Here is a 23,025-nt window from a genome sequence, read left to right on the forward strand (position 1 = left end):
GCACCTGCCTTCAATTAGCTAAGAGACTTAGCTGCATAATACTCAGTCTTCCCAGCAGCTTAATCACTCAGCGCACTCTGCTGCTCATAGAGTAGTTAGCTGAAGATCTGCAAGGGGAGTTACCATGAAGTCATGAAATGCTAATTAGGACCTAATGAGCCAGTCTGGGCTTTGATGAAATTTAGGCCAGTGGCAGGATCACTGATGCTAGTGTCTATGACCCTTTCTCTTGGATTTTTAATCCTTTTCCACACAGTTCTGCATATTCATTTGTCTCCTGTTATTCATCATCTCTTCCTCCCTTAGTTCAACAGTCCCTCATTCTCAAAGAGCAAATTTTGTTCTTTTATTTCTCATGTCCTAACTTTATATTTAAAGTGATCTCATTTATCTAGTCAGATGATAAAGAGATAGAAAGGCAGATAGATAGATAATGAGTAGATAGATGAATGAATGGGGGAGGGATGTATGGATGAATGGTGAATGGACAATGGGTTTGTGAGTAGATAGCTGGATGGAAAGATGGATGAGTAGACTGGAATGAATGGGTGGATAGATGGATGGGTGAATGGATGGATGGATGGATGGATGGATGGATGGATGGATGGATAGATGGCTGTGTGGATGAATGAGTGGATGGATGGATGGGTGGGTGGATGAATGGGTTGGTGGGTGGATGGATGATAGAGTGGTGGATAGGTGGTGGGATAGGTGGTTGGATGGCAGGATGGTTGTCTGGATGGATGGATACATGATAGATGATAGATGGATGGATGGAAACATAGAGAGATAGATACAACAGTGTTCCAGAATTTACAAATCAGGAAGCGAAGCCACCTGGGAGCATAATTTCTACCACTGTTCAGCCAGACAGAGAGGTCTGCATACAGGGCTTCTTGCTCTTTCTTGTAGCAGTGCCATAGACAATAGATCAGTTCACAGGGAAAGGAGAATTTATCCAACAGCCTAGCACACAGTGGAGGAGAAGAGAAAACCCTTTCTGACTGAACATAAAAGTCGGGTGGGAACTCGCTGTAAGCTATGAGTCTTTAGGTGCATTTTCCTACTATTTGGGACCCAGCAGCTGCAGGAACTGGAGAGAACAGCCAGTTGGTCCCAGTCTGTGTGACTCTGAGACCTAGGGCCCTGCAAGAGCCTGGATGGAATCGAGGTGGTTTGTGCTGCTGACCAGGCACCGCTGACCAGGCACCCTGTGGCTGCAAGCTGAGGGGCAGGGCCCTGAAGCTCGAGTAGGATCTCTTCATCAGCCTGCCTGCCAGTCCAGCCGTGTCATGCTCAAGTGAAGTGCTAGTGAAGCTTCTCTTCATTTCTTTTCTTTCATTTCCTTCCTTCTTTTCCCTCCTTTCCTTTTCCTCCCTTCCTTCCTCCTTTCTTTTCTCTTTATTATTTTTTTGACAAAAATGCAAGTACAAAATTTCTACATATTTTGTTAAGATTAGGATAGGCGAAATTTTTAAAAAAAGGAGAACAAGGGATGACAGGAGAAAGGAGGGAAGGGGAAGGGAACGGAAAGAGGAAATCAAATGTGTAATAAACACATGCCACTTCCCACAAGGAATGTGAACATTATGTACTACACACTTGATGTACTCTACTAAAATAAAAATTAAAAAGCAAACATTTAGATCTAAAAAAGTGAAAAAGAAAGAGATCAAGTTGACTACCCTGGAACACTCTTGCAAGAGAAAGGGGTTTAACCTTATTCTGGCAAGGCAGGAACCCGCCTCAGCCACCCCTGCATCCTTGACCTGGTCAGTACAGGAAGTCAGCAAAGACAGTTGGTCACCTGAGGGCTAGGACCTCAAAACAACCCTGCTTCATTGAACTAATGGTTCTTGGAGATTGACGTTAGTTAAGTCATTGAAGGTGTGGTCCATGCTTATATTAAACTACTGTTAAGCAGCAGCACACCCCAGGGGAGTGCTGTGTATGTGCTCAACACATGGAGGTACATGTGTCATATCAGTGATTGACTGCTCATCAGTGTCTTGCTAGAATTTGTTATATGCAAGGACAGTCAGGATGCCTGCTACCTGTAAGGTGTAGCCTGGGGAACAGACACGCTTTGTAGATGGTCACAAAGGGTCCATGATGCCACCTTGCATGCTCAGCAGGAGTGAGCAGCCACGCCTACTTTGTGGACACCTCCTGTCCAGACATCAACTGACTGGCCATTCTCTGTCTGTCCTTTGCAGCTTCAGTTGCATCCACCTGCAATGATCCAGGGATGCCCCAGAACGGCACCCGCTATGGAGACAGCCGGGAGCCAGGGGACACCCTCACCTTCCAGTGTGACCCAGGGTACCAGCTCCAAGGACAAGCCAAGGTCACCTGTGTGCAGCTCAACAACCGGTTCTTCTGGCAGCCGGACCCACCCACATGCATAGGTATCAGGCGTGGGAAACGGAAGCTTTGTATTTGGAAATGAATGGGCACTATATCCTGTGGGTTAACACTTTCTCTGGAAGGTATTATTCCTTTGGAAATACTTCTTACAAGTTTCTTATGTGTCCTGAAGTTCCCTGATGCCATACTGAAATTTTATGGTAAATCTTTAAACTTTACTTTAATAGGTGAAATAAAGGAAGTAGTTTATTTAGTGTACAGAAATTGACATTTATCTAACACATCCTGTCCTTAGCAATTCTTGTATAAATATAGATCAAGCAGAGCACAAAGCACTGTAATTTAAAATTCCAGGTGGCTCAAAACTTATAACCCTGCATGGCTCTTCTCAGTTTTAATATAGAAACATGCCCTTAAGCAAAACCTACTCACTGAAATGTACTTTCCCTTTATACATGTGTCCTTTCCATAATATTAGTACGTTTTAAGTAAAGTTCCCACAACTAGAAAATAGATTGCTTTTGTGAAAATGAAGGAAAAAGGAGAAACTTGTTCCTCAGTTTCATCAAAAATTTATTGCTTGGCCTTATTAAAGGATATTGAATGGTTTCACAGGCCTCGGATTGAACCAGCATGTAAGGTGTCTCTCACAAATGTGGTTTTAGGGAAATATAAAATTTATTTCACATAAACTGGTAATTACAAGTAGATGGTCCCTGTATTTTATTACATATTTGAACACAGAATGCCTGTTTCAAGTGTTTCACCTTCATCGTAGAAAGTTACTCCTTTGGGCTTTATTACTGTTATGAGCTATGAGAGTTTGATCAGCTCTTCTTTATACTCTATAAAATTTTGTTGATCTCTGAAGGGAAGCAGAGGTAGTGCCATGGTGGGCACATAGGGTGGGCAGCTCGGCACACGGTGACCCCGGAGATGTCACACACAGTGGGACTCATGGGCCCCTGTGGACCACTGCACTCTGCCCTGTCCTCCTTATGGGATGCAGGAGGACAGGGGACCAGCCACAGCTCTACCCTGGCACTGCGGCTCCCAGCGCTGTGTATGCAGGCCTGCCCTGAGGTTCAGGACGGTGTTTGCCCTGGGAGCAGTGAAGGCTTTCTGTGTGTCCCTTCTCGAAAGTGAAGGCATCGTCACGGGTGCAGCCATCACCTCCAGCCCAGGGCCACTTCGCAAATGAGAAAGGACATCTTTTTCTTTATCTGTCTTCTATCTTTATAGTTTCTTGGACTTAAGAGACATTAGGAATTCATCTTTTAATGGTAATTCATCATTTTACATTAACTTAACGTGAAATTTGAGCACCTTCCCATCTTCTGAGCCTTTTGGTATTCATTTCCTAGTTACCTAATTTTGGTCAGCAACTAAATAATCCATTCACCCCAAGCCACACAAAACACGTCCATCCCCAGAGTGAGCTAAAATCCATGCAGGCAGTTAAGCCTCCTTGACTGACAGGCATCCTGCTGGGCACGGAGACTGTAGCAGAGAGGTGGGAGCAATGAGCATTGTCTTCTGCTCTCCTATTTCCGTGAAATGAGGTTGTGTCCTGTGTAAGATACTTGCACAGTAGGACCTCGGCCGATTGAGCTCATTTTCACACTCACTTTAACTGCGTACTGAAGAGTCGTGATACTTAATTTCTTACTTTTCTCCTTGTTGAAAGACTGCATGTTCACTGCAGATGTTTTATAAGTCAGAGTAAATCAAAAAGAGGAGAAAAAAGCTAGAAGCAGTTCCTAGTAACATAATCATGCATAAGCTTCATAAATCTGTATACAATAATTTACTTTAAAATGTTTTCGATAGTAACAGAGTCCTGCAGGACTGCCTTGGCACTTGTGGCTATGACTGAGTTTCAGTACCTTCTGGGTTGCTCAGTTTTCCACTAACTCTCATGGCGCTAGTGCCTCTGGAAGGCCATGCCCTGCTCCACCCTCAGTGAGGGGCATTTTACCCTGCATCTTTTATTTCAGTGCTCCCAGGCTGACTTCTCTTGGCCCTAATTTTCTAACAGTTCGGTTTTTTTGTTTGTTTGTTTTGTTTTGTTTTTTGCCTCTTTCCTATTCTGAGGAGACAGTGAATATCTCTGCTTTGAGTACCCATAATTGTAAGCAAGTAATATATGACTCACATCTCTCTCAGATATTTTCTTACAGGTTTTACCAAACTCAGGAAATGGTTGCATAAACCCACATAGTCATCAGCCATGCATATTTATCTTAGAAAATCATAACACACAGTAGTTGTAGTCTAATTAATTGTGAGCAGAAAGTGCTGACAATTTGTTTTTATCCCTATTTTTTTTAAGCTGGCATTTTAAATTAATCATAGAGCTGAACTGTTTTTTTGTTTGTTTGTTTGTTTGTTTGTTTTGTTTTGTTTTGTTTTTTGGGTTTTTTTACATTCTTATGGTCCATCTTCATTTGCCCCTTCTGGATGGCCATGACCAGCCAATCTGTCTCTCTCTCTCCCTCCCCCTCCCTCTCTCTCTCTCTGGATTGGATTAAGGGCCCCATCACTTTTTTATTTTGGACATTTTGAAACAGAATCTCACTAATTTTCCCAGACTGGGCTCCAACTTGTGCTCTTCCTGCATTAGTCTCCCCCAGGGCTGGGATTGTGTGCTGGGGTCAGAAGGCCTGGTGTTTGCCCTTCTTTGTTGTTAGCACCCAGTTCCCTCTTTCCGTGTGGTGCTCTGTTCTCTCCCCAGGCTCTGGGCCTGCCCTGCTCTGTGGTTCACATCCAGCAGTAAGTCATGGGGCTAGGTGGGTTTGTATCCTGGAGTGCACTTGGGGCGCCTTCATTGTCCTCCTAAGGCCCTCTGGGAAGGGGGCTCCTCTGTTTGGTTTCTCAGCTAAGCCCTGAGGGACTGAGCCTTGAGGCAGGGCATGCTGACCTGATCTAACTCTAGGAATGTGCCCAAGCCTCTGTCTTTGTTTCCTTACTCAGCCTGCAATCGCTTTCCCCAGGTTCATGTCCTCCAGGCTCTGAGAAGCCTGAAGAAGCTGCTCTAGGATCAGCAAGCTGGCGGCCTGGAGCTGCTGTGTGGATGGACGCTGTGGAGCTCCAGGAAGGCAGGGCAGTGTGAACCCTGTGGGAAGTGTGAGCAGAACCACTGAGGCATGTCCCGGAGTGTGCTGCCCCTACAGAGCAAGGAGCCACCTCCCACGTTTGTGGAGGATCAGGCCTGGAGATGTATTCCTGGCTCCCACCACCTTGCCCTTCCCTTTGGGTAGAATTTCCCTAGTCTTGGGTTGTATTTCCGGCTAAGTTCTGGTCCTATCTAAATCATTCTGGGTGCTCTTTAAATAAAGTCTAATGAAGCCAAAATGAAGAACCTCAGAGGGAAAGCCTGAGCCATGTGGTAGGAGAACTGTGGAAGTCCACTTTCAGCTTTTAGACAGACACCTTCGAAAGTGGATTCTGGGAGCCACGCGAGTAGACAAAGTCCCCCTTCTTTCCTGTAGATCAGTGTCCCGGTCCTGCCCGCTGTCTTCCTGTGGTGGCCCTGGTACTGATGCCCCCATCTGCGCCTTTCACCCTTCTATTCTCCTGCTGGACAGAACCTTCCAGATTTTCGGCCCCTCCTCTCTCCACAGTGACTGTGGTGATGGGCAGCATTTTATACCCAAACCTTGCTGGGCTCCAGGGAGGACCGTCCACAAGGTGAAGTGGAAAGCATGCTTACCAGGATGACACCATGTCCGGGGAAGCAGGATTCTGTCTTCCTGTGAAAGCAGCCCCATATGACTCTCAAGCATGGACCTGTAGGATTTCCCCTAAATGTTTTATGGGTTTTCGGCTTACTTGGATTGGTCAGGACTAATGAGAAATATACTGCATTTAGTTGTATTTGTTCTTTTGAATGATTAAGTTTCCAGGAACATTGAACACTGGAACACCACCTGTCACAGAAAGTAGTGGAGTATATTTCTTCTTTGGCTTCATTCTCTTAAAAGCAGTCTTTTGTGTGCCTATGGGAAAAAACATCATCACTAGGGCAGTTTTCCTCCACTGAGTTACTTGTAAACATGCATGTGGCCAATGATGGGCGACAAAACCTGTGTTACAGAGCCCCAGAAAACAGTGAAAAGCTGGTGATGGTCTTGATGTTGGAGGTAGAGAAGCCTGATATGTTCCTGTGGGCATCTACACTGCCCGCTGGTACATCTATGGGGTTCTCAACCCTCCGGCAGATGGAAGCCTTCAGGGAGAGCATGGCAGGACATGAAATTGTCAAAACTATCTTCAGATTCAGGAGTGAAAGACTTGCCCATCAGTCAGCACCAGTAAGCTGATGCAGAAGGGAGCACATCTAATTCCAACCATGGACTGCAAAGACATGCATGACTTACTGTTCTCGCTGTTTTCTGATTAGTAATATTTTAAGCATGTGGCTCAAAGAGTATTACTAGAGATCAATGAATGTCCCAGCTTGAGTCCCCATCCTTGTGTACCCTGAAAGTCCTTTTCTGTCTATGTGTGTCTGGGTTTGTGTGTTTGCATCTGTGTTTGTGTGTGTGGTGGAAACTATGAGAACTGTGTTGGCCAGTTTAACAGGGTCAAATCTTAAATGATAGGAAGAAAATTGCATTTGCTAGAAGTTTGACAGCCCTCTCTGAAAACTCGAGGGGGTGTTATATAAAGTGCACAATTCCATGCAAAAGGTGCATATTTTCTGGGCCTCAGGGTTTCCCCCTGGATGACTGCTGACCAACCACGCAGGTCAGGCTGGGGACAGCTGTGAGCACGCTTTCCGACAGCATTCCTGAGGTCTCCTTTCCTGGTGGCTGCAGGCAGGCCCGCCTTTCCTCTAACATCTTCCCTTGGTTTTGTTCTGTGACAGCTGCCTGCGGCGGGAACTTGACTGGCCCTTCCGGAGTCATTCTGTCCCCTAACTACCCACAGCCCTACCCTCCAGGCAAGGAGTGTGACTGGAGAGTGAAGGTGAACCCCGACTTCGTCATCGCCTTAATATTCAGAAGGTACGTCCCTCCCCTCCCACTGCAGAGGGCGGGCAAAGCCCACACCTGGAGGTCACTTCCTTTATCACTGACAAATGCCAAGTGCCTGGACTCTGTTTCTGCGCCAGCCCTTAGCCTGGTGGCTCTAAAGGCCCCATGTAGGTGCAAGGTGATTCGGAAGATGTCTTCTGTGTTTGGGGGACTTCTTGTAAAATACACACGAAATAATTCTAAACGCGTCTGATCTGCCACACAGAAAGCATCATTTATAAAATATTCAAAACTAAAATAAGCATGATACAGATTTGCTTGGAATAATTTCTTATCACTGCCTTCTGTTTTCCTAGACATGTGTGAGAAAATTCACCCACTTGCCATATTGTCTGACATTCCCAGGGGTAGAACCCTTACTATCCTTGGGTTTTTAGGGCTCAGTGGGCTTTGAAAATGAAATTTCCCCAACCTTTGGTTGTAAGGTTTGAATTATCAGATGTGTCTTAGAAACATGCTAACTCATTCCTGCTAAACTAGATGGTAAAAGATCAATACCAGGGTTATTTTATAAAATAGCTTCATAATACATTGTCATATTCATGGACAGTATGAAGTAATTAAATTTTTATTGCACCTGAAGCTCTTTTCCAGTGTTAACATGCCGAGTACTTTGGGTTTTGGTCTAAGTGGGTATTCTGTGGTTAGAAGGATGTGGCCCAGTGAGCACTGCTTGGCTGTGCTGGTTGGTGTGGTGGGTTTCCTTCCTTGTAACCAGCAGGCAGCTCTAGTACCAGTCGATTAAAAGAGAAGTCACAATCAAAGGTCTGCTGGTGGCCACAGAAATTTAAGAGTAAGAATTTCACAACTTCCCACATTATAGGACTTACAAATGTTCCTAGAGTGCAGCTTAGCTGATATGTAAGGCAATTTCATGCCAGAATTTTTAATCATTTCATGCACCTCTCAGTTCTCTCCTTCCTGAGAGAGTCCTTACACAATTAGCTCAAGAAGTCAGAGCCCAGACCTGTCCTCTGACCCAGATCATTTCTGTATGCTCAGTGGGAACTTAACAGCTCAGTCTACGTTGTAGTGTTTGGGACAGCCCAAACCCTAGGCAGGAACCAGTCTGTTCCAGGAGACAGATAGGAGGCTGCTGAAGGTGCCCAGCATGTGAACATCAGAAAGCACGGTCTGCAGGGATAAATGACAAAGTGTCCCTTCAACAGGATGCACAGAGAATTGGAGTCCTCTAGGGAACCTCCCCAGTCCAGATTCAGGGAGCTTCTGCAGGGTGCATGAGAGCCTGGTGCTACTGACAGTGGAGGAGAGAATTCTGGATCTGAAGGATGGGGCTTCAAGGATCATGCTGGAGCCTGGCATCCAGGGAGGGAGGGAACCTCTACCACTGCTCCTGTAGACTGGGGTGATACTCACCAGGCTCAAATTAAGTTCGCTGCACAGGGTTGCTCAGTCTTGGCGCAGACATGAGGGCTTATGGACATGTGCGGCTCTCATAGGTACAAATAAAACAGGTCTTAACATGGGGAGCCATAGCTAACTGTAAATCTATCTTCAGACTTCCAGGGAAGCACTCTGTTATATTTTTAAAAAGAGATTATATGGGAATTTTTTCTATGTCTGATAGAATTTTCAGCGTTCAATATCTAATCTATAATAATAGCATAGTATGTCAATTTTGGGGGTGGAGCAGTACATGATTCTCGTAACATCTTTGCAACATATGCTAAGTAAAACTACCAACCCCATAGAATTCTGTTAGTCCACTTCTTATTTGCCCCTACACTTGGTCACTCCATAGCTACTTCATCCACTCTAACTTTGGGGCAGAAGACCTTCTGCCCTCCACCTAGCTGGACTTTCCAGACAAACCAGAGCCACTTGGGCAACACATTTCCCCTGATTAAAAAATCATGTTGGTCCTCTTGGTCAGCTACAGCACAAATTCCACCCAGCAGAAAGCAAGGAGCTTGCAGTGGCTGGAAAGAGTGCTTGTTCCAGGCACAGAAAGCCTCAGACAACCCCTAAGAATACACAGGAATACCAAGGATACACTTTTTAAAACTAAAATATTCACATAAAAATAATATATCAGTGGAAATTTATTCCTTTGGACCTTGGTTCTTTCAAATTATACCTGATTATCAAGTTCACGTATGCAGAGAAATATCCCCATGTTACTATGATTCATTTTCTTTTAGCTGTCTTCCAAATTGTACTAGATTGAGTGCCGTGGTCAAAATGCTAAGAGCATTTGTTATAACTTACATGCAATATTATATTTAACTTTTTGATTGCCTTAATTATTGAAGGTATTACACAAAAGTAAATAAACTCACTCTGTGTTTTCAAAGCTGAATCCCCCAGAAGATCTGGTGACGCTGCCATTCACTCTTAACCCCGATGTTCTTTGTCCTCAGCTTCAACATGGAACCCAGCTATGACTTCCTGCACATCTACGAGGGCGAGGACTCCAACAGCCCGCTGGTCGGGAGCTTCCAGGGCTCCCAAGCCCCGGACAGAATCGAGAGCAGCGGGAACAGCCTTTTCTTGGCCTTCCGGAGTGACGCCTCCGTGGGCTTGTCAGGGTTTGCCATTGAGTTTAAAGGTACTGTGCCACACGGTGTCCTGCGGAGGGTGCTGTAGTCAGGACTATCCAGACCTGAGGTGTCTGTGTGAGATCTGGCATCACTGTCTAACACGGACATGTGCCTTGCTGTGGCTGTCTGGGTGAGAGGGTCATCCCCATCCCAGAGAGAGGAGAGGCCAAAGACTCACGTCTATCTTAGCTGAAAGAAGAGAAGATGGAGATTCTTGCCAATTCATAGCCATTTCCAAATAAATTGTGCTTTGCATAAACAGTAAGTCGATGGCATTTGAGAATTATTTTAAGATAAATTAAATGTCCTCTGAGTAGTTTCTTCAGGATGACTAAATTTGCATCTTCTCCATAGCTGAGTTAGACTGGTCAGGTTTGTCCTGGAATCCCTTCTGCCCATGACCTGTCCCCACCTGTGGACATGGCTTTGTGTGAGCACTGGCTCAGGTTCAGATTCCTGGGGGACCTGCACTTGGTTTAGAGTCTATCACGCCCTACCATTAATATGCAAGTAAAACACTCAATCCCAATGCAAAAGCTTCCCTAAAAGTCTGTCTGTATGTATGTATGTCTGTCTTTTTTTGTGTTCATAAAACAAAATTTTTTTTCAAATTTGTTTCTCCTGTGAATAATAATGTAATATAAAAAGGGAAGAGGATCTAACAAAATACCAACTCACAGTAATGATTTTTTAATTTAAAAAAGCAAAATAGAAAAAGGAAAGAAACAATACAGAATTTAAAAAAAGAAAAAAAGTAGGGAATTAACACTAGTTATTATATTGTATATTGTTCTCAGAATTAGTTGTTTAGTTTTCAAAATGTAGACACAAAAGTGATTATGTGTTATCAAAAAATTTGATGAAAATTTATTTAAACTTGAGCTCAACTTGTAAAGAAAATTGTAGATGGAAATGGATGATACGTTCATCTCTTTCACCTCTGTGATGGATTTGCATTGATCTCTATGGTTTCAAGTAAATAATTTCCTCTAAAACCTCAAAACCTATATAATTTAGGGTCTTTACTAAAATCTACAATAAAGACATCACAAAGCTCCTCCCCTGGGAAGGTCCAGTGCTTTCTGGGTGGAAGGAGTGTGCCCATGAGTGTGAGAAGCTGCAGGAAGCGTGAACCTTGTCGTCAGATTGCTTTTGCATTAATGGGAAATCACTGAAACACACCTCGCCAGGCTTATTCTGCCAAAGCTAAAAGCAAAATAAAGCAAAATCCAGCTGACAAACAGCAAAAGAGCCTCCATCTCAGGGTGGGGAGAATCTTGGTCTCCATGCTTCGAGCTCCTCATCCTTCCTAACTATGCTCATGTGAGCCGTTCTGGAGAGAAGAGTGATGGGTGTACGAGACCCCCAATAGGGGCCGGGACTCACTGCCTTGTCTTCGGTCTGGTTCTTTGGTGACAGTAGAGCCATGTAAAGAGAGGTGGCAGCTCTTAATATTCAAGTCCCCCACGGAGTCTGTGGGAAAATCCCTGGGAAAGAACAGCTCCTGTGCCCTGTGCCAGCAGGGAGACAATGTCCCTGCAGTCAGTGCTGTGAACTCCAAGCCAGCTGCCAGGCAGGACAGGAGCAGTAAGACCCGAGGGCGGTCACATTGCATGGCTCCAGGATGACCCAGTGTGCTCCATCTCTTTGGCCTCCAGTTCAGGAGGAGACAGAGGTATCTGTAGTGGGGAAGACAGGAATGGCAAGGAAATATGCCCTGTTATAAAGCCATCTAATCATGGAACACAGATTGTGAGCCAAAAAGGACCAGTGGTTTATCACCAAACATCTTGAATTGGCAACTCAGTAAATGGAACCGAAACATGAGATGCAGGTCACCAGAAGAACATCTTGCTGTCAGGACTCCACATTAGTGGTGTGAGCCAGAAGTTCCACCGAATGGCAAATCCCAATGAAAGCAAGTTATAAGAAAAGCAATCAAAGTGAACAAGGTCACAGGTCTACACTGATAGAAATATGCTGAAGAGGTTCCAAGTTAGCTACAGGGAGAACATCACAAACGGCATTGCTGCCAGGGGTCACAGGGTGTTCACGTGGTGCTGGAAGGCTGGATGAACAGCTTTAACAGTTCTCAGTTTTATGTGGCTGCTCCTTATTTGCCTAAAATAAATGTTTTGTGTCCTCTGTGGGAATTAAGGCTGCTTAAAAATTATGAAAACATTACAACCTGAATATCCAAATAGATTTTCATTCAAGGTCTTAGACCCGATCTCTGTACACCGCTGTCCTGCCAAGGCCACCAGGAGCAAAGTGAGGCAAAAGGAAGGTTTCCACAATTGTGTCTGTATAACTGACCAAAACATGGACACAGTCATATTTCAATAAGTATAATACATGACCATAATGGATGCAATCCATATCTGTTATGCTTAGATATAAGACTTCTTTTAATAGGTGATAGAATGGTTGCCAGGGGGAGCTCTGACTGGCTGATGTTGATACACAGATTGTTGAAAACTGCTGAGAATATTGAACAGGCAAAGTCCCAGGCCTCTCCTCCTCCTGCAGCATATGATAGTTTTAGTTATTTTCTCCGCTGCATTGTCATTCCTATACCATGGTGCTCTGGGGGGCCTCCAAAGATATTGTGCCCACATTCTCTCCTGGATGTCCACTGGGGTCTCCAAGATGGTCCTCCATCTGAGACCAGTTAAGGAAGTGAGGGCTTAAGTGGTGGGCAGTAGGAAATGCTCCACAGGAGGAATAAAACAGATTTAAGTGGTACTGACCCTAGCTCTCCAGATAACAGCCCCATCTTCTGCATGATGTTTGCATGTACCTATTATAATTTTCTGTGAAGAATAAGAGCACTCAGAAATTTTTATCAGGGGATACATTTGTCAAACAAAAAGGAAAAGAGCTAAAATGTTTGTTTCTATCCATTTTAAGGTTATCCTTGTGCCTAACTTGGTATCAGCATCACTGTTGTCATATACAATGCTAAACTGGTTTTCATAACTGTATACTCATTTAGTGACATTTTAGATGGTCTGCTAAAATGGAAAATTGAAAATATTAAGCCTTATAGAAGATAACTAGCCCTGGCCATGTAATAACAACACTGTGGGGAAAGAGACTGTTTTGCATTTGGACAGGGATAGTTCTCAGGTGAGCTGGAGTTGAGCTTCTCCTTTGATGGCCCCAGAGTCTTGCTGGGCTCCCCAGTGTGTACTTGTAAAATGGGTCCAGCTCCACAGCTCCAGACCCAATGCCCCTCAGGTTGCTGAGGAGGAGAGACATGTGGGGCACTGCCCTCACCCAGCTCAGCCCGCACAGGGCCCCTGAGCCTCTCATCTGTTTCCACAGAACCTGAAAGTCCTTGAGCCACTGTGGCGTCCCACATCCCACTGCAATGCAGTCACTGAGCACACATTGTGCTGAGTGCAGGTCTCTGGCATGCTGGCAAGCAGCTCAGAGGGAATGCAGGGCTTATGCTTAGATGAGAAGATGCTGTTCATCTGCACAAGTTAAGTCATTCTCCCTGGGGAACCAGATCCTCCCCTCTCTTCCTGAAGGCTGGAGGTTATCTACAGTGGTACTGAGACAGGGAAATATGTGTCTCTCCCAACCTGCCAGATGTCAGATGCACTGCTTGTGTTCCCCAGAATCAGGAATGAATTCTCAGGGACCACAGAGGTTGAGAGTAGGAAAATGTTATGGAGAGATAGTGAGATCGCCGCTGGGAGACAGGAGGCCACTTGTCCAAGGTTTATAGAGCAAAGTCACAAGGTGGGTACAACGGGGGACAAAACTGTAATCAGGCAGTACAGTTACAAGTTTGGCTGAGTAGGTAAGGTCAATCCGATGAGGAACCAGGTCATGGAGCTGGTGTGTGGGGAGGAACAAAGCTTCTGAGGAAGGGGTGAGCCAGGCCGTTCCGCCCTCCCACTTTGACTGACCAGGCTTTATTGAACCATGTGATATTCACTATGACCTGTCACTTATGCTTTGGAGGCGCAGGCCTGGTCACTCACCTTTGTCTGGAGGCCAGGCCTGCAGTGTGTTCTCATGTTCTGCACCAACTCCTCTATAGCTTTCTCTTGTCTGACTGACTAGAACATTTCTCCTTGGCTCAACTGTCTATAAAAGGTCAGAAAATGAACTTGCATTTTTCTTCAAGTAGTTCATGGGCTTGAGTCCTTTAATCCATGGTCAAAACAAGGATGAGTGGATAAAACATAATATAAAATCATTTATGTTGGGTGGAAAGTCATTCGATATTGATTCTTCAGTAAAGTGTCATTTTAAAAGACTGTGATTATTAAAGGGAATTTTCCCACTTTTATTTAGTCAATAGGTTAACTTAGTCATGAACCAATTAAATCTTTTTGTGCATTTTTCCTATGTGCTAGGCCCTAAAAAATAATCTGACCCAAAGCAAAACCAAAGAACAGCATTTTCATGGCCTTCTCATTTGTTCCTCACCAGAGAAGCCCCGGGAAGCCTGCTTCGACCCTGGGAACATAATGAACGGAACCCGAGTTGGCACCGATTTCAAACTGGGCTCTACCGTCACCTATCAGTGTGACTCTGGCTACAGGATCGTGGAGCCCTCATCCATCACCTGTGTGATCGGAACTGATGGGAAGCCCTCCTGGGATCATGTCCTGCCCTCCTGCAGAGGTGAGTCCTACCCAACTGTGTGGCACAGCTCCCTGGGAGGGCTCCATGCACTGGCGCAGCAGGAGGGGAAGTGTGGCTCATGGGCTGCAGTGACAGCTGGTGTCCAGCTGCTCAGGAACCTTGGCCAGCTCTGGGATCTGCTCATGGTCTCTGGCTGGACACTTCTTCCTTTCATCAAGGTGTTTGACACTTTTCACTTCTGTTTTATGTATTAAGACCTGAGCTACATGACAGGTAGCCATTAGCGTTTTCTAACTGCTTCTCTCTAAAGAAATCGATCAATAGATAGATTGATAATGAAATATCAGTAGATGTATAAGAGAGAGGATAAAGGAAAGAAAGAGAGGAAGATTTTAAGATACACATGTGCACATGGATGTGTCATGTTCACCTGAAGGATGTTTGTAAAACTGTAAAACAAGATAAAATGAGCCTTTAAGAACAAAGCAAATCTCAGCTCTCTGAGGACAGTGATCAGGCAGCATCTGCCCTTGCAGTGACCTTCAGGGTAGCCAGGGCACGTCTCAGTGTTGGCCTGGCTGCTGATTCCTGTATGGCCTCCAGGATTTCCAATGGGCCTGCCATGGCCCCTCGGAGCTGAGACCCAGAGGCTCCAGAAAGGCACCCAGGAAGCAGGCCTGGGGTTGGCTTGGAGTTAGAGCCTCCAGCCACTTTGTGTGTGCAAGGCCCTGGGGTACAACCCAAAATAAATTCATAAAGCAACTCATTCCTGCAAGGCGGAAACCCATGATGGGTCCCAGCAACACTGGTTTGCTGCAGTATTTTAGGATCCACTTAAGGACCAGTTCAGCCTAATAAACTGACTTTAGGAAAGGAATGTGTTTTCTGCACCTGTCTAACAATTCTGAGGATCAAATGGGTGTTTAAAAAGGAACACATCAAAAATCAAAACACACACACAAATACACACACACGGGGCCTCTTACACTGGCACCTTCTGCTACTCCTGTGCTGAACTCGCCAATCCGTGACTCCCAGACTTGAGGGTCAACCCCCTTTCTGCCAGGACCAACACATCAAGCATGTGGAAGGAGAGCTGAGCGTGGGTTTCTAAGTCATAAACTGATGACTGAGTGGATAAAACAGGTCTTGCTGGAAAAGCCTCCCTGCAAACCTTCCAGCTCTCACTGTCATAGTAAACATGGCTCCCCTACTTCTTTTCACATGGCAGAAGACAGGTGCACTAGGGACAGGTGAGTGTGGCCAGCTGCCCAGCACTCAGCATCCTGAGTTCCTCCACTGCCCCTTCCTGTGTCCCAGAAGGGGACGGCACACCCTGCCATGTCCCCAAGCTTCTGCATGGGTGGTGGGTATGATGTAAGAAGACCAGGGTAGTGGAGATGTGACAGAAGTCATGGATCCTTGGCCTCTATTTATGAGGAGTAGAAGTCCATGCCTGGCAGTGCCTTGGGGGTGCCTGTGAAGGCTTCCACGTCTGTGTCAAATATTTTTGTGGTTCAAATAGTCGTGCACATTTCGATGGTCATCGGTTTGCAGGACTACCACAGGCCACCGTGGCCCAGGGCGATTCACACATGGGAGGGTGTTCTGTGGTGGTGGTGAGTGTGCCTGTGGCCTGCAGCCTTGTCCCCTGAGTTTGCCATGGGGCTGGAGCTGAATCACAGTGCCCAGAGCCCATTCCTCACATTCCAGTGCACTGCAGTGCGGCTCCTTCTCAGCTCCCTCGAACAGGCAAGATGGGGTTCCAGGTAGAAAGCGGATGAGTCGGTCTCCTCCGACAGGCTGTGGTGATTCCTTTGGCCCATCTTTCTCCATTTGGAAAACGGTTTAATAGGCTGGTATCAGAGAATAAATTAGCATACATTTCTTTTTCTTCTGTCGTTCCATTAGTATGAATTAACTTTTAACAGTCAAAGGATCATGCCTACTTCTTAGTTTAACACAAGAACATAGGCAGAATAATTAATAATTATTAAGGGAAAATTCTCCACGTATGCTTATCAATTTCAAAAGCATTTGGTTGAGTCTGGGATCTATTTGGTGGCTTTGGAAGTTAGCCTAGAAGTCCGAGAAGAAAGTTCTGGTCACCAAGGCAAATAAAGACCAAGAAGCTGGATTTCCTTCCTTTCATTTAAGCATTTTTAGCGTTCTATTGTCATGGGCAGCTGTCTTTTTGTCTACCCTCCGACAAATCATCTTGGCAATTATATCTTAAATGTATCTGAAATGGTCCCTGAGTGTAGCAAGTCTCCCTCTCATCATAATTTGCACATGAAAATGTTGGCCCACTGAGGACCCCCCCCCCACACTTTTGTTTAAACTTTAGTGTCACATTCAAAGTAATGAATTGTTTAGGTGGAAAAGAGGTATTTGCAAAAAGATCTGCTTGAATTTTATAGGACCAGGGAGAAATAAAATGAATTTTCATTCTTTGTACAGACTTTTAGAACTCTGGCCTTAGAGCTGTGAGGGGAAATAAAGGACCCTTATGAAATAAGCAGGGGAACTGACAACGGCAGAGGCGGTGGGCTGAGGCATTGCTTCCCGGGCTGAGTTCCCCGGAGCTCGCTCAACTCTGCCAGCCCTGGATATGAGTTTGCAGAAGTGTCGGCTGCCCAAAAATGAAAATCACGGTTTTCCAGGACACATGTGAACATATCAGCATGGGTGTTTTGCAGTGGTGCAGTTATTCCGAGTTGAACATGACACAGAGCCTAGCTAAGCTCCTGCACGCCCTCTTGTGAGCTGCTCACAAACAGCCCCGCAGCTGGCCAATGGCTTCGCTGTTGTCCTTGACTCCAAAATGACTTCAGTTTTCCAAGCCATTGTGTGCAGAGGTTCGGGAAAGCAGCGGACAGGTCATCAACTCTCTTGATAAATCCTTAATGGGATCCCTTCACATTAGCATCATGGTATTTTAAGGAGTTCCATTAATCTGGGACATGGTTCTACCCATCAGTTAGGATTTAACAGTGTGCTAATTAACATTCAGGGGATTACACGTGCTATCTCTAATTGGTATTTTTTAGCACTTGAAAATTGCCATATTGAGAATAAATGAGCTAGAGAAATAGGAATTTTCTCAGGTACTGAAAACAACCCCAAATTCTAATCAGGGGAGGTGCACCTGTGAAACCAGTTAATCAGGGGCGCAAGACAAGCCCAACCCGAGCTGACCCAATGGAAGGCGCGGTCCTCCACCACGTCACGCATGCGCGAGGAGTGCTGGCGGCCTAGTGAAAGCCTGAGCAGAAGTCACTGGGACTCGGTCGGAAGTCTGTTTCTCCATGCAGAAGGAGTGTTTTGAGCGTGCATAGAGATTTTTCCTGTCTCCTGCTTTTCTCAGCAAAAATCATGCCAGGGTAAAGGAGAAAATGGGGGCGATCAAGACCCAGATGTGCTCTGGCACACACACACACACCCTCTGCTGCGCCCTCACGTTTGCCTGTCCATCCATCCTTCCATCCGCTGGATTTACCAAGGTGGTCCCACAGATATCACTACTTCTGCGCTTCTGGTGCTGCTCCGTAACTGAGTTTGTGCAATGCAGAGTTGGAAACTGAAAAGCAAACCAGTACTTTGTATCCTTTCCGCCTAGTGTTAGCCTCGTGGAAACAGCAGTGGTCTTTGTGTTTTTTCCATTAGTGTGATGATTGATACAAACTAGACAATGACAGGGGCCTTCAAAATAACAGATTTGTCTTCTTAGAACCTAATTTCATGATGATGATAGCCGTCTCCCTGATTCTATTGACATGTCAGAAGTAGGCCTTCAGATGTTTCTCTCTAAAATGAACAGATTTTATTTAATGTGGTTGGTCTTTGGTTTTCCTTTCTGTTACTTTCGATAACAGCACAGAACAAGATTTTCACTTTGTTATTTTGGTTAAGTTTTGATACAAGCTATGCACCCCCAGCCTCAGCCGCGGCTTACTATTCCTGGCTGGTTTTGTTTGCAGCTCCGTGTGGAGGCCAGTATTCGGGATCCGAAGGCGTGGTCCTGTCACCCAACTACCCCCACAACTACACCGCGGGCCAGGTGTGCCTCTACACAATCACCGTGCCGAAGGAGTTCGGTAAGTGCCACAGATCTTAGTAAATAAAAGCAATATCAAATCAATGGCATGAAGGGGGAAGGTTTCCACACCTTTCCCATAGTGTCCACTACCATCCTCCCACCAGTGCAATATATCATGTTTGTCTTCCTTTCCAGGAGTCTGACCCAGACCATCACAAAACATTGATGTGGCTCGATTTGATTTTCTTTCTGGAGAAATTGTTTTGAATGGATGTTTCTATATATGAGGGATGATTACAGAGTAACTTGGGCTTCAGGGGTGGGATGCAGTGACACATACCTGTTATCCTTGCTGCCTTGGAGGCAGAGACAGGAGGATATTAAGTTGCAGCTCAGCTGACTTGGCAAGACCTTGTGTAAAGTAGAAATAATGAATGGGGCTCAGGATGTAGCTCGGAGGTGGAGCGGTTGCTTAGCGTGCTCTAGCTCTGCATTCCATCCTTGTCCTGCAAAACCAGACAGACAGAACTACACAGCAGGGGTGAGGAGCACAGGATTTCTCTCTTTGCACAGCTGGCAGGCAGATGCAGAAGGTAGGTTAGGCTGGAAACCACTGGGCACTTAGCTCCTTCCACATCTGCAGGCTGTGAATGTGGAGCATCATGGCGGCTTTCCTGAGCAACTGTCCAGACTGATCCTGTTCCCAGGGCTTTAGCACTCCAGTTTGTAAGCAGGGCCCACTCTTGCCCAGGAGGGCCTGTTTCCTGTGGGTCCATCCTAGAGGAACCAGATCATTGCTTTTACAGTCTCAGGGGCTATTTCTCTTTTATCCAATGGTGAAGCGAAAACCCTGCCTAGCCCAGAGTTTTGTTTATATTAAGTCAACAATTGCCCACCTAGAAATAAAGCAGATAAAAGTCTAAGGCTGGCATGTATTGGAGGTAAAACATTTAAAAATCACACAGTCATGGCTGGGGAAGGAACTTGGGAGGAGAAGCCCGATCACACAGCTCCCTTCTGCTCTGCAGTCTTGCCTGGCCTCTCCAGTGCAAGATGGATCACAGGAGAAGCCCTCCAAAGGCAAGAAAGGGTCCGCTTCCCTGTGCGCAGGCCAGGGTGAGCCTGACTGCTGATAAGCGGAGCCCTGGCTCCCGGGCTCTTTTCCTATGATAAACAAGTGACAGCATTGGGCTGGTTCTGTGTCCTGCTGTGCCTGTTCAGGTGCTCCGACTCAGCTGAGGCCCCCATTCTGTGTAAGGGAATACATTGCTTAGCTAAGCATTCAACTTGTATCCAATTACTGTGACACAAATATTCCTTTTACATTTTGTTAATTCAGGACAACATATTTAGCAGCCTTATTCAAGCTTATTAGCTTATTATTATTCTAAGCGTATTATACAGCACTGTATTCCATGATTATCGTGTATTGTAAAGTTCTGTTTTATATGGCAATGAAGCTATGATTTTAAGCAGGAGAAGCTCCACTCGCATTCTAAATATTGATTATAATTTCTTAATCAGCCCCAGTCTGAAGGGTTTAGTGGAACAGTATTGTACTCTGGCTAAAAGATCTGACTTGGATGCTGAGAGCTCTGCAGAGCACCCAAGTCAACCCTCAGTGCCACCTTCACTGTCCTCCTTTTTTCTTCCTTCCTGGGGACAGTTGACTAAGAGAGCAGTTAGGTCACCAATGGAGATAAGTGCCAGTGACACAGAGATGGTGAGAAATGGCCATGCCCTGACATGCTCGTGGCTTGCTCTGACTGCTGTGCACGCTGTACTGGGGGCCTGACCATGCTGAGGCAGGAAGTTTGCTTGCTGTGGTCAGCAGCAGCTTGAGAATGGGACGTAATGTCTAAGATAGGATATCAGAGACCTTGACTTTCTGTTTTCGTCCAAAGATAGTGCACAAGTTTCATTTATAAAGCAAGAATCACACCACATCAATATCTCGGTGAATATTGGCTCACGTGTGTGAAGTGCTGGGCAAGGGGTGTGTGTCTAGGTTTGTACTTCAAGGTCCCAGAAGGGCCATTGTCCTCAGAACACAAGTCCTGGTTAGGCTCTGGGCCACCAGTGTCATTTCCAGAGCTTTTTACTTTATATTCCACTTGCCATAAAAGTTTTCTTATATAACATTCTCACACGCACATACATGCACACACGCAGACACACACAAGGGACTGAACGACCACTTGTTGGGTGGGAGCTATAATGCAGGTAACCCCTCCCTTGGCTCCAGTCCCAGCCTCACACTTCCAGCCACAGTGTTAGCGCCCTCATGCACGGCTGTCTCCAGTGTGCTGCTTGCTGGTGATTTTGAACTCAAGTCGGGGGAGCAGGGGACGGGCTTGGATCTCTGGGGCGAGCTAGGCCTCTGGTGTCTACTGACTTCCTGTGCTCTGCCTCCTCATCTGGTGTGAAGACAGGGCACAGGTGAGAGCGTGGCCACCTTGGGGCACCTCAATGACATCTTCATCCTCCTTAGCCTCCAGAGCCACGTGGTGAATTTCTTGGGGGAAAGCAGGGTGTATGTGTAGTTGACTCATTTTTGTATAACATAAAGGACTCAAGCATTCAGCCCACAGCATGATGAAAATTTAACTGATTTGGGAGGTGGTGGCTGAGCAGGGATTTGCAGAGTTCTTTGTCACTTTAGCCTCCAAAGCACAAGGCTTTCAGCATGCATTACCCACTGGGATCTGCCCTCCTTAGCGGCCTCCTTTGCTTGTTCCTCAAGGAACTATTGAAGTCTCAGGGTAAAGGCTGTTTTACCTATGTTTTTAGATGTTTATTACTATATGCAGCACTCATGGATATGCACACAAGCACAGTGTTGCAGTTAGAGTGCTCCAGTTGTGTTTCCACGTTAATTTTTCCCCTGACACACACAGTTAACACACACAGAGCACATTGTTCATATTGGTTTAGGGTGACGATTGTGCAAAGCTTACACAAAAATAACCAAAGGAGAGGCTACTTGGTGCATGTAGATAGATGCTGGGTCACAGGTTTTCTAAATGCTGTAAAACCGGGCTTGTCACCAACTTCAGTACAGAAATTATGTTTGGACCATGAATTATATACATGTTTTGCTTGCAGGAGATGTGAATGTACAACCTTATGTACCTGTGAAATAAATGAAGTTGTACAGTGGACTCAAAATGCACAGTTCCTACAGTGTCTTGCTGAATCAAGCATAGGACTGAATTATATGAATTGGTAGTGGAGTAACAGGAATTAGATATTAGTAACTTTGCATGGTGAGTTCTAAATTCCTCACCAAATTTTCATGGTGCTTGACACCTCTGTTTCACCAGATAAAATGTCCCAAATTATTCAAAAATAAATAGGCTGTATTAGAGATGCTTTTGGATGATTGTGTGGTATGAGCCATTGAAATACCCCTTTTGCTAATGTGAAAGTCTTTCAGGAAACTGTAGTGTGCTCCCATTTGTGAATCACCAGAAGAGCAAGAAACAAAGCAAAGTTGTTTAAATGCGGAAAACTTGGAAGACAGAATTGGCTCAGTTTCCCATGGTCTTAGGGTAACGACACCGTGGGGGAGGGAAACTTCCCCTTAATCCTGTAAGCATGGTTGCCCGCTGCCCTTGTCTTCCAGTGGTGTTCGGACAGTTCGCCTCCTTCCAGACGGCACTCAGCGACATGGCAGAGTTGTTTGATGGAGCCCAGCCCCAGGCCAGACTGCTCAGCTCCCTCTCCGGGTCCCACTCAGGTAAACTTTCAAGCGATTTTTGCCCTTAATTCCATTACACAGTGATGGAGACTGATGATAAACTTGTCTATTTCTTTCCTTCTTTGATGAATGAGAAATTTAATCATCATTGACTTTGCAGGTGTTTTGGAAAGGTTTCCTATTAGATATTAGATTTTCAAAGTGTTTTCATCCCCTGTATATCCCTTTAAAATTTTATTTATTAAGATTATGGAAAATATAATATTCATCTTAAGAAAAGAACTAAATACCAGGAGAAGGGATGTCTCTTGTGTTTTATTTTCTATTCTTTGTGATTTAACCTTCCCCTTACAGATAAAAATGTCTAACATTTTGTCTAAATCATTCCAAACCCATAAAGACACATGTGTAGAAAGTGTCCTCAGATGTGGTACCCATGGGGCGTCCTAAGCTAGCCCCAGGTACAAGGGGCTGCCCAAGTTCCGTCCCACTACTGCAACAGCATGTCTTAGCCTTTTTCTTTGTGGATGACCAGCTGATTTGTTTATGCTAAATAAATCTGCTCAGGAGATATGCTCTGTAAAGTGAATTATGTACATCACACATTTTGACAAACCGATGTTAAGATTTTCTGATGTTTTGCTCTTTTCTGAAAGTCTTAAGACCTGTGTTTTGTTCCTGCTTGTCAAAGATGTGTGGTCAGGATCTTGTTTT

General features: G+C 45.3%; 1 protein-coding gene across 2 annotated transcripts in view; it reads left to right on the plus strand.

Annotated features, from left to right (window-relative positions):
* Positions 1–23,025, plus strand: part of Csmd1 (CUB and Sushi multiple domains 1) — a 1,477,900-nt gene that overhangs the window by 1,297,259 nt on the left and 157,616 nt on the right. For both annotated transcript variants that reach the window (XM_063234987.1, XM_063234988.1), the window contains exons 27-32: positions 2,217–2,408; positions 7,238–7,376; positions 9,788–9,975; positions 14,417–14,611; positions 18,553–18,669; positions 22,237–22,350. In XM_063234987.1, the coding sequence (XP_063091057.1) occupies positions 2,217–2,408; positions 7,238–7,376; positions 9,788–9,975; positions 14,417–14,611; positions 18,553–18,669; positions 22,237–22,350 (945 nt within the window). The remainder of the gene's footprint in view (positions 1–2,216; positions 2,409–7,237; positions 7,377–9,787; positions 9,976–14,416; positions 14,612–18,552; positions 18,670–22,236; positions 22,351–23,025) is intronic.

The sequence above is a fragment of the Cavia porcellus genome, unplaced genomic scaffold, assembly GCF_034190915.1.
Source record: "Cavia porcellus strain 051 isolate PalLab524CR breed Dunkin Hartley unplaced genomic scaffold, mCavPor4.1 scaffold_24, whole genome shotgun sequence".
NCBI lineage: Eukaryota > Metazoa > Chordata > Mammalia > Rodentia > Caviidae > Cavia > Cavia porcellus.